The 11,919-nt window shown below is 48.4% G+C and overlaps 1 protein-coding gene across 1 annotated transcript; it reads left to right on the forward strand.

The window, feature by feature from the left end:
- Positions 1 to 1,731, forward strand: GGS22DRAFT_147000 (uncharacterized protein). Its single transcript, XM_047958924.1, has 2 exons — positions 1 to 1,321; positions 1,386 to 1,731. The coding sequence occupies exons 1-2, from the start codon at positions 285 to 287 to the stop codon at positions 1,603 to 1,605; spliced, it is 1,257 nt and encodes a 418-aa protein (XP_047818636.1). The 5' UTR covers positions 1 to 284; the 3' UTR covers positions 1,606 to 1,731.
- The last annotated feature ends 10,188 nt before the right edge of the window (positions 1,732 to 11,919 follow it).

The following is an 11,919-nucleotide window of genomic DNA, read 5'->3' on the forward strand; positions in this document are numbered from 1 at the left end:
TTGTATAAAACTATTGCTTACATCCCACTATCCCCATAGCCTTTTTTTATGTATCGACACCTCCAGCTATCAAGCCTCAGATCAGAAGTCATTGACTAGCCTACTAGGCACAGTTGGAAAAGGGAATTAAAAAAAGTCACTCGCATACTTAACCCGCTGTTACCTACTACTCTCATCGGCGGACTCGCCTCGTTGCACAACACTCCCGGGACCCCCTTCGCCTTTCTTATACAACCAACCTTTCCTGTCTGTTGGGACGTATCTTGCGTTTGATACAGCCCCCGATGGATCTCTCACCTCCATCCTTGACCAGGTCGCCGGCGTCACCTCCAAGTACAAATTGCTCTGACAGCCCTACTCTGGACTATCCTTCTCCGGATTTTGTTGACCCCATCTACAAGATTGCTTCTATGTTCGAGCAGCAGTCTTGCGCGACGATGTCTAACAATATGGGTTCCGAAAACTCACTCCCGCCTCTGGATATGATGACCTCGGCTGGCTGGAGTGGGACAGCCGTGATGCATCCTAGCTCGACATCAGGCGCGCCGAATATCATGTCGGCCGACTATGACACTTTTGCTCACTACGAACCTAGCATGCATGCGTCGTATAGCCACGAATTATATTCGTCTCACCCTTCCCAGGCACCAGTTCTCTCAAGTAGTACCCCTCCCCCAATGTCTTCAGGCGCTTCTCGTTCACCAGACCCGAACTCGAGGCACGCCTTCGGTTACTCTCATAGTGTTTCGCCAATACCGCGGATAAAGATGGAAAACCCCAATGCCATGACCGCCGACTACGGCAATGGTCCCGAGTTAACTCAGTACCCAAGCCCTCGCTCTGCCCAGTCTTTACCTTTGGAACCCAATAGCTACGGCTCGACTGCCGGCAGCTCTGGATACCTATCGGATGTCCCTTCAGGTTCGTGGCCAAAGTCAGAGTACCCGTCTCTCGAATCGGACCAATTTTACGCTGGCCCTAGCGCCTCAGGGGCTTTCCCTCACGACAGGCGGCAGCTCCGAGTACCGAGGGCACAGAGGAGGCAACCCAGGAAGCTAACTACGAAAGAGGAGGCCAACTTCCAATGTGAAGTCAAGGGGTGTGGCAAGCTATTCAGCAGGAGCTACAACTTTAAGGCGCATATGGAAACTCACGATGAGAAGAGGGAATACCCCTTCCCCTGCACAGTACCGGATTGCAACAAAAAATTCGTACGGAAGACGGACTTGCAAAGGCATAACCAAAGTGTTCACATGAAAGAGAAGAACCATAAATGTGATTATTGTGGCCGGATGTTTGCGCGGAAAGATACCCTTCGAAGGTAAAATCCCATATAATATTGCCCCACTTGGTGAACTCGCAGCTAATATGCAATGCTACTACAGACACATGGAAGATGGTTGCGCCAAACGCTTCGACTTGGGTACATTAGACTTGCGCGCCGATGGATACGATGCCTACCCGGCGCCAACGAGAACACTCGGTAGCACTCCAGGACACCTAGTTGCTCCTGCAACCCAATTACCACCTGTGACGATGCCCCAACAACACCAACACCAGCATCACGGCAACCTTTTGGCACCTATGCCATTTACGAAGAGATGATTTCATTATTATTTACTATTACAATTATTCCCCAACTACGATAACGACGAAGACGATGGGTTGGCAGGGCGGCATTCTACCTGTACCGGTTCCACATTGTTATTGATTGATTACCTTGTACGCATACCCTTGGGACACGGAGTTTGGTTATCATTAAGGGAAAATGGGCTATAGAACTTGTACCATCGACGGAAACAAACATCACATTGGGCATCATATCAAGAACGGCGTGTCTTTTCTTCTTCTTCTATATCATGTATTACTAGTATCACGATAACTCACTCCAGGTTTAGCAAGCTGGGAAGTGAATTGGCGTTCACGGCGGTCCCCGGCATAAGCTGCCCTGGCTGGGAAGGATTCGGACTTCGCTCCAATTCCACGGCATTGTTGCCTAGCTTTTAGATGAAGCAGAAAAAACGACTTTATTTTCTGGTATCTTGATATTCTGCCCATCGGCCCGTCTTACTGTGTGCATCGTAGCTCTACCCACTCACTACCTGCGAGCCTCCTTGGCTTAACCCCTGTATATTTTGATTTTCCTTTTTCCCTCCCTCTCTTCTCATTAAGCCTGAGGTTACACCACACATACTTTTTCAAGTGCCTAACAATAAAAAATTGGTATGTGACACTACGTGAACGAAATAGGCCAGTAAGGCTCAGCCGGTCCTGCCCGTCTTTCTGACGTGCATACTAGGTCGGTCTCTGTGAAACGAGGCACAAGGCATTGTAAGATCTCGGGACACTCATGGGGAAACAATATGTTGTGTATCACTGAAGCAACGGCTGATTCTGGTTGGACCGTGCTGGCCCTACGTTGAAAGCCCGCTGGAGGTCCGTTCGTTTACCAATCGCTTCTTATCTGAGCGGGTGTGGCGTTTCTTCGCAAAGATCTCTAGGCTATCCGATCTGCTGTTGGTCGGTTGGCCGGTTGGTCTGAACGAAACCCATTTCATTTACTAGCTTGGACAAATGTAATATTACAGATTGCGTAGGGTTTATTGTCAACCAGCGCGCAGGGTCTTACATCATGTGGGATCTCTGTGTGGGTATTCATCGACAGAACTAAGACGATTTGCCGCGATCCGTGGTAGCGTAGTCTAGTAGGAACGGCTTCGTTGAGCCGTATTGTACGTTTGTAAGTCCTTCACATCCACCAAAGTACAACACAGCCTGCCTTAAAAAATTACATGCTGTAGTTTATTGGGTAAGAAATCCATAGTGGGAAGGGGACATTAATTTGCAGCCAATAGATAGCATGGCCCCGATCAAGGATCTTTGTAGTTTCAAGATGAGTACCCCATAACCTCTACTGTAATGATACTAGCGAATCATTTTTTTGTCATCTTTTCCAAGGTTGTCATCAGACTCCGTAGCGATAACTCGAATCGTAGGCAGCAGCTATTGAGTACTCTGAGTTGATTAAAATAAAAAAGTACAGAGTCGACGGATTCGAAGTAAAAGACCCTGACCATGACCATAACCATGATTGTGACTAAAAAGATCATCCCCGCGCCTGCAATCGGAATGGTTTTTAACGTTACGGACCCGAATTCGTGGATTGGCTACCGATTGGGCAGGGTACCGGGGCAGGCGCGAAGGCACCGTTTTAACCCTTAGGTAGGACTTCCAAGTATAGAAAGTACCTGAGTACTTACATAAGTATTATACCATATCTAGCATAGCTGCAATTTTATATGGGACTTCCATTTTTGGAACCAACAGACGCGGGGATATTTATGATTGGCCGGATAATAAAGCACCCTACATAAAGCTAAGAAAGCTAAAAAGAGCTAAAATGTCGATATGTACCTACCTCCAGCTACTTTTCAATCCTAAACCCGTACAATATCCTGTTGACGAGAATAGTGACCATACAATCTCTACCACCTATACTACTTAGATTATGTAGTACGGTAACATGGTATGCGGTGGGATATTATCAACATAAAGAGGTATAAAAAAGGTCAGTGTTAGTCTCATTGTGCATCATAATGACGCGCGTAAGCTGACATCTATTCAGCTGTACACCGTATATTGTGAATACTGGGTATGTATCACGTTGTACGGTTAAGGCGTCTACTGTCCTAGGTATGTATGATGTATGGATGTGTATGCGAGTCCTCGCCGACTTAACTTAACTAAACGCATAGGCGCGCTGAGTTGAACAAGATGCTGCGGTTACTACGACTCAGCTAAGGGCTGTCGATATACGAGATTGCAGTATTGTACGGTAAGGTTGAGAGAAAACATGACTCGCGCTGGGGGCCAATATTCAAATAGGTTACATGTGATATCCATTAAATGATTAGTTATACTTACCTCAGGTTGGTAACGCACAGGATCTGCATGCTACAGTACTGGCAAAAGTGTACAGTACGAGCCACATGGCCATGCGGGAGGAACCTTACAATGCAGGAACCTCCCCAATACTGTACTGTAGATTACGAGTATCACAGTCCCGGGACCCAATGGGTGAGTGTCTCGTACAGGGCCGTAAAGAGCCGTACCACGCAACTTACAGCGATTCCCGCCCGCCACGAGACCGCCGACATGGCGCGGGAACTGCAAGAACTACAAAAATGCAAGGACGGAAACAAAGTGCTTACTCTGTTGCCTTAAACGTCGGCGGGCGAATATCGGGCACGGCTTTCCACTCTGCTACGATCTTTTCGAGAACCTGTCAACGAGAGAGTGCTGACAGGAATCCAGGGGACCTTCAGCCTTACAATCCCTCTTAATCACCATCTCCGTATGAAACGAGATGACTGGCATACACACACACCTAAGTGCTTACTACATATATATGAGATTTGGGGTGAGGACCCCTAAAGCTCGAATCTCTGCGCAACCTCGAAGTTTCACGACGGCATTCGCACGGCTGGAGATTTTAGTAGCGGTTTCTCTAAATGCTAAAAAAGCTAAATGATTAAATTCTTCAACGCGATCTCATTACAACTCCATTCTACGATCAGCCCCTCGCAAACTACTGCCCGATATAAGCGCACGATCCCACTCACCAAGAAAAAGGCTTTGCGACGTACCCAGGCGTACCCAGCATACCCAGCAAACCCAGCAAAGTTTACCACTAGCACGACTAGCTACCGCCGACTCTCCATTAGTGGAGTAGCGGTCAGCTTATGACTTTCGGGTCCTGGTAGAGAAAAGCCAAGTTAAGCGCCAGGGCAGGCCCCTCTAATTCGTTACGCGAGGTGGTTCATTGAACCTGCAGCATGGCAACGGCCAGTAAGAACCCCTGTTTGAGGTGCGGATCCCAACCTGCAGACCGGTGTTGTGTAACTAAACCCCATGCTACTTCAGAGCTCCAGCTGTTCTTGCGGTGTACCTAGCAGATTCACTGGAATTTTCCCCGTTGGTCGAATAGGTCGAACCTCCCCCGCTACTGAGTCCTCACTATCGCAGCTGCTCTCTATTCTGTATGCTCTCTCGCTTTTTCGATCAGCTCTGAAACAGCCTGAAGGTTGCAGTTGCAATACCACACACAGCGCACCTACCTGCGCATGATAGGGCTACCAATTGTATTCTACCGATTGCATTAATTGCGCAAAAGCCGACATATCGATACATTTTGAGTTGTTTAACTAATACTCATCACTCACCACTCACCACCATTACCATCATCATCACCTGCACCATCTATTTTTCTTACACACTATTATATTATTATATTATCCATTACCTGGTATTCGAACTTGGTTGGTATCCATTCACATGCAATTGTCGCATATCAAATTATCAATGATATATTTAGAGATTCGAGCCTTGAAGCTGAGGGTCTAATTACGCACCTAAACCACTAGATCAGACGATCAGACTATTATTCAACAGTACAACGCAGCATCGATGACAATAGGTCCCAGAAGCCAAATAAAGAAATGAGTCTACATCTACGGTCTGCCCTTAACCTTATCAAGCGTAGATCCGCAACCCTTGAAAATCCGATGACGACTTCACGGCTCTACCGAGATTCGTCGTCCCCCCGCGATGTGAGGGCTAGTGAGAGCCTCTAGCGTCTAGGTATTGCCGACAAGCGATATCGACAAGGTCTCTGTAGGTACTATGTAATAGCTTTCAACTTACCTACATACGTGCTAGGTTGCCAGGTCCTAATACTCTCTTTGACCGAAAAAGGCATTCCACCAATGTACTTCGGTGGATACCACCAGCCTACAAAGTGCAGCGTACAGTGATCTGCGTACGGTATCTCCGATACGAAACGGTAGACAGCTGTAAGAGCATAAGAGCACCTGCAGCATTCGGATGCGTAATAAATAGTTTGATACCATTGTCGTATTCTCATCAAATGCTAGGTGAGTATGACACACCACTTCCGGGAATCGTAGTCATCTCGTCGTACCTAGATAGGACGGCTATAATCTCACACGAATCTGCAATCGGTTTTTAGGGGGGGGTTGGGGGCCGAAGAGTCGGACTCAGGCGTACCTACATACTATAATATCCTAGGTACGTCGTACGCTCTCATTCTCTTTCTAATTGCAGCAGCGCTACTACATCTCGTGACACCTCGAAAAGTACAAGTTTATAGTACGAATAGCTTATACTAGAGCTTGAGAAACTTGATTCCGGCTCCAACCCTACGGGAGCGACTCACTGTAATGGTGACTGCATACGATGTAACCGCACAGCGTGGCAAGTGGTCCGGATCACGCCACGTTCGAGCTTTTGGAATTAGAACACAGCTACATATTTCATATATCCTACAGATACGCTACTATCTAGCAGTTCTAGGCACACGCACTACTGTATGTAGGCGCCGAAGCTCTGCAGCGTGAGCGTAAGCCCTACCTCGCGCCGATTTCCTCATACAACATAACAGGCTTCGAGAAGCCTTTAGATCTTTTTTAAGCCCCCAACTTTTTCCTTCTCCTTTGCTTACAACGGCTTTTGAGAACGAATCAATTACATCCGAGAGCTCACGGAGAGGGTATATCGAGGTGATAATTATCCCGCTTCGAAATCCTGTCTGGGCGCACGTGTAGCCTTGGTCGATCCCCTGGGGCAGGATCAGATGGCTCGTAAGGGCTACGATGACGGCAAGAAAACATGACGTAAGTGGAACGCCAAAGAACGTCAGTTCCTGCATTCCTACTTGAAAGTCTTCTAGGCACATCTTTTTTCTTCTTCTTTACCATGCTATGAATAGTAAAGTAAAAAACTTGGCTGAAGCAAGAAAGTTCTGGCGTAGATTTAGGAGTTCGGACTCGGTATCGTTCCTAAAAAATGACTGGAGTTCAGAGTAGCATCAAGCTCAGACTATCCCACCTATGCCGCCGACAGTTCGCATGAATAGGGACGATTAGATGATAGTACCCCACTCTCTTGGCCTTATTTACTGGACTCCGTCGTCCGCTTTCATCGGCCCGGTCCAGTAATTGGCTAAGACCATGTAAGTAAACAATACAGTGTATTTGAGATCATGGATGCCAAGAGGGAAGACCTCTTCCTATCCATCGTTACGGCCGAGTTTAGACTTGTTTATCACGAACTCCTCACCAAATCGTACTAGACAAAGCAGCAAAGCAGGCCACCCTAATACCCTATCCAGTTGAGGGGTTGGCGCTAAGCGAATTGACTGGCGGACTGGGAGACTGGATTGTCCAACCGTTATGTTCGATTACGCGGCAGACGTACGGTTTCGTGGGCGTGTGATGGCACTGATGGGGACCAAAACCGAGAGAACGAATCCATCTGCCTTGTCCTCTTAACCCGTTCCGGCTGCGTACGTGATTCGTTAGGGTTACCTTCTAGAACAATTCGTCCAGCGCCGGTCAGATGCGGCAGCTGGAGAGGCGTGAAGGATCGCAGGGCTGGGTCGAAGATGAATCCTTCAGCCGAAGCAAGGACACAGACGCAGGCAACATAAGGAGAACGGCCGGGGAGGGAAGAGAGAGACAGGGCTAAGGTTGGTCTTTGATTTGAGTTTCTTTCCGCTACTGCTGCGTAAATAGATATTGGCTCCTACATGTTTCCGGGGGACCTTGAAAGTTAGGTAGTCTGTCCCTTGTTGGCCCTGAGATTAATAATAAGCTCACCGTCCTTCCTATCTCATGCTTTCCCCTGCTTTTCAGCTCGTGGGATGCAGGGGATCTAGGTGTCTAGTTGCTGTAGGTACAATACATTACAGCATAGACTTGACGCATGATACCGTACATGCTGCAGTGAGATGCAACACGTCGGCGCGTGGTCGTGTCGAAATCTACAGTATTGTGCATACACTAATACTAGGTAAGCGTACATACAGGAACCTACCCCGGCTCAGTGTTGCAAGGACGCTATCGTGGACCCAGTTTAGTCAATCTTGGCATCTCAACTCGACGACGATGAGTATTCGGACAATAGAACGGATCTTATGAACATACGACCATACAGGCTTCGAGCACGGAAAAGAGCATTAGTCAAAGAAAAAATAAAGAGGGCAAAATACATAGGGAGATGTGAAATCTGCCTTTCCAGTTCGGGCCCTGGTCTCTAATTTTGCAAGGTCCGTGGATCTCGAACGAATCCTAGGAACGCTTGCCGAAGCTACCCTTCACTGTATTATCCTGTATCAGTGTATGTATCTTCCAACCGGCCTAGGTTTAATCCCCCTCGTTCTGCGTTTTGGCTCTTCCTTGAAACCCCTTGAGAAAACAGGGGAAAACCCACCGGTGCCGAAATCCGTCGACGGGCGAATAGGTAGTCAGACAGCAAGCACATTTCACGTACATACAGACAGATAGGTAGACAGCGGTGGCTCACCCATGGCTCGGAACCCTTCTCTCTTGCATGCTTCCTCGACGGCGATCGCAAGCTGTCAGCACTTAGTTATCACATACCTGCCTACTAGGTAGATATGTATGTATGTATGTATGCCAGACAGTGTAGGGATTCTCCCCTCTTCTAATGTGTCCAGGGGGGCAAGCACGTATTACATATCCTGCCCATCGGGGATAAGATCGAGCAAGCAAGCAAGAAAAAGGGAAAGAAGTAGAAGGTGGGAAGGATTAGCTAATTAAACTCGCGCCAGAGATCGAGCTACGACGGCGACGGCCGATTACCTAGATACAGAACAGCGATACATATACGTACATACATGTACACAGATACACATCTCGCGGTTTATGGGTTTTGGGGAGTTTTCACCGCTTTGGGACGAATAGCGGCTTGTTGGAAGTTTGTACGATTTCCTGGATTGGATTGGATTGTGTAGTTTAGGTCTTGGCTCCAACGGAAAAAAAGACGAATCTACAAAGGACAATGCGTGCCTGTGCCACTGGCACTCTGTGTATGGGGAACAAGGGGGGGCTTGTTGCCGTTGGCAGTTAGTCGGCAGTTTACGTCCATATCCATACATACATCCATACGTACAGTATATATGTATGTACATATGGATGTATGTACATTATTTAATCGCCTTATCCCCGAATTATTCGATACCCACAGTGACGTTCTACACTCCATGCTCGCGATGCCGAGTTATATGTACTACGATGCAGCAGCAGAGGGGGCTAGAAGCGGCCGTCTCGGGACTTTCGAGTGGTCGAGGATGGGGAAATCACGCTATGGCTTGGGGGGGCAGGGGAAAAGGAGCGGAAGGAAGGGGGCAGGTTTATGTGGATTGTGTGGTTTGTGGCGGAGGAAGGACTTCTAGCCCTATTGGAAGGCTACGTGCCACTTCGAGACAGAGTGATGACCACCTCCCGGTCCTGTGGACTGGAGAAGAGCCGGGCTGTGTTGAGCTGGGCACCTGGGGCACCTGTTGGCAGTAGACACATACATATGAATTTTATCTACCTAGAATCTGGCATCCTCTTTAGATGAAGCAGACCTGAGATGCTCACGCCGGTTTACTTCTCCCGGCATCGTAGCCAAAGGATTTCACCCTTAATACTGGGGGGCAGTGGCGAAGTATCTACTCTGCGGTATCCTATGGGCAGCATCAGGCACTCCTGATACACATATCGAGACACGGCCGGTGTAGATCTGGATTGTCGGGTATGCAAGGTAAGTCATGCCAATAGGGGTACGTGTAAAAGAGCGGCTTTTAGGGAGAGAGGGGGGGTGATCAAAATCCTAATACCTAGCACGGCATTCATATGTATGTACTCGGATGCCGACAGCTGCCGACGACGATAGCGATGCGAATGGCCGCCTCGCGGGCACAGTGGGAGCATATCGCTGTCTCATCCCCTCTGGAAGGCTATTCTCTCGTGTACCGACTCGCGAGGCCCCAGATACAGGCAACTAGTGCCGACTGAATACGATATTTTTTCGTACAGTATGTGGGTTGATGCGTGATAATTAGGCCATATGATCAAGATTGCGTGGCAAATTATACCCGGCAGCCGGTGGGGGACCGGTCTCCTATCATCTCATCAGTTGGATGGGGTTGGATGGATAGATAGGTAGGTAGAGAGTCCAGACAAATCCGTCCAAGTGAACTACTATACCTTAAGCGGTAGGACTCGTAGAGAGCGTCGTACAGGTACCAGCCTCGAATGCTGGCGAGTGACGGAGGACGGAGATTGGAGTGGTTACGGGGCTTGGTCACGTTTGATTACTCGAAGAACGACGTTGGTTTATGTCTTAATATTGTGAAGTGGAACTGTACTAACAGCTGTTGTGCATTATCTCGATCTCTGGCAAACCGTAGCACTGTACGCTTGCTTCCCTTGGTGCCGGTATGTATTACCAACAGGTGAGAAGTTAGTGTATCGTCGTTAATTCAGGATGTATGTAGGATTGTTGAAGAACTAGATCGGGTTTCCTAAGCCAGGCTCGGTGTCCTACCTATCGCTGACGAGTCTATCTGGACGACGTGATTTTGCCCATTCCTTTATGCTGTGCCTCGTCCGCGCCGCCCATATTCTCTATAGGGTCAGAGGTCTGTTAGTAAGCGTAGAATATCGTTAGTTGTACGTGATCCAAACTAGACACGTCATCTTTTAATCTTTCAGGAACAGATATTGTTGATGAATATCCGAAAGAACCTATCGTGGCCTGAACACATGTTAGAAACTCGACTCCCGTACCCCCAACAATAGAATACGTCGTCAGAATCGTCGATAGAGGAGTTCCGCCAGGAACTTTTGATTTACAGCGCTGGAAGAAACACGAAGTAGAACCAGATAACGCTGTCCCAGATCATGTTGAGGTAAGTATTGGCGAAAAGACATCAACTAGAGTGCAGAAGTTCTACGACACGCAGTCCAAGCTAACTATATCTAAGACATTAGAACATCAAAGAAGACCCCGACGTCGTACGGTACCACGGCGGAATCTGTCTCCCAGCGAGCTAAAGCAGAGCGGAAGACGGGGCTCAGGCTGAAGACTATAGCAACGGCAATCGTAGCACAGCTAGGATAGGGGTATTCTCGAATCTTTGCTACGTCAGTGTGTATGACATGAGGTCATCGTCGAGCTATACGAAATCGCCGGATTTCTTATAGGTTATACGTCGTATAGCATCGGGGATGATGGCGATAATTGCGGTTATTCTCTTAATCACCTCCCGATGACCGTCAAGAACACGAGAGGTGTCTGCAAGTGTTGAGCTTCCTTGCTCCTAGGAGAACCGGAGCCGCTAGTCCGCGGCATATCGGCATGACTCTGCGTGAACGACCTCCCCGATGCCGTTAAGTCTTGGCCGTCGTTGACGGGACACTCTCCAGAGAGCCGCTCCAGATTATTCCAAGACACATCCACGTTGATATTCCATTAGTCCCATGAGGCTGAGACCCCATCAACGAGGAAATCCCGTCCCCGTCCGCACATTCGCAAGTAACTGCCCACCCACATGACCTAACCCCCGACCTTTCTAGCTACGGTAATCCGGTCAAGGCTGACAAGTGAGACAAATTCGATAGTGAAGCCTCCCCGAAGCCCACTTGGCTTAGATCACTAATCGCTTTTCATCGATATTCGCTGCGCTCCCCTCGAAAAAGCAATGCTGTATAAGTGCATTTCTCCAAAACGCGCGTTACGGGCGTAAATAATAGACATACCGTATGCGGTCCCGTGATTTCGATAGGGCAGATAACGAGGTAGGCGAAATTGACCGAGACGGAATCGGGACCGACGGCTGGAGGGCTGGCATCTCGACCGGCCCTGCAGGTTGGGGCGGCTGGGGACGTAGCATCCCGGCGCACTTCGCAGCACTATCACGCATTTCCTCCCATAACCAAGTTCGGTTCTGCGTGAATAACACAGGAGAACAGGGTTTTCGTTGTTAGTAACCTTAGCAAGGGTCTCGGGACCGAATGTGAGTAACAGATTATCTTAAATGCCTCCTCAGGA

Source organism: Annulohypoxylon maeteangense (assembly GCF_022496945.1).
Source record: "Annulohypoxylon maeteangense strain CBS 123835 unplaced genomic scaffold GGS22scaffold_9, whole genome shotgun sequence".
In the NCBI taxonomy this organism is placed as follows: domain Eukaryota; kingdom Fungi; phylum Ascomycota; class Sordariomycetes; order Xylariales; family Hypoxylaceae; genus Annulohypoxylon; species Annulohypoxylon maeteangense.

Coding starts and splice junctions, on each gene's coding strand:
- GGS22DRAFT_147000 (XM_047958924.1), top strand. CDS start 285: ATGGATCTCTCACCTCCATCCTTGACCAGGTCGCCGGCGTCACCTCCA. Junction 1,322..1,385: donor CGGAAAGATACCCTTCGAAG/GTAAAATCCCAT, acceptor ATGCTACTACAG/ACACATGGAAGATGGTTGCG.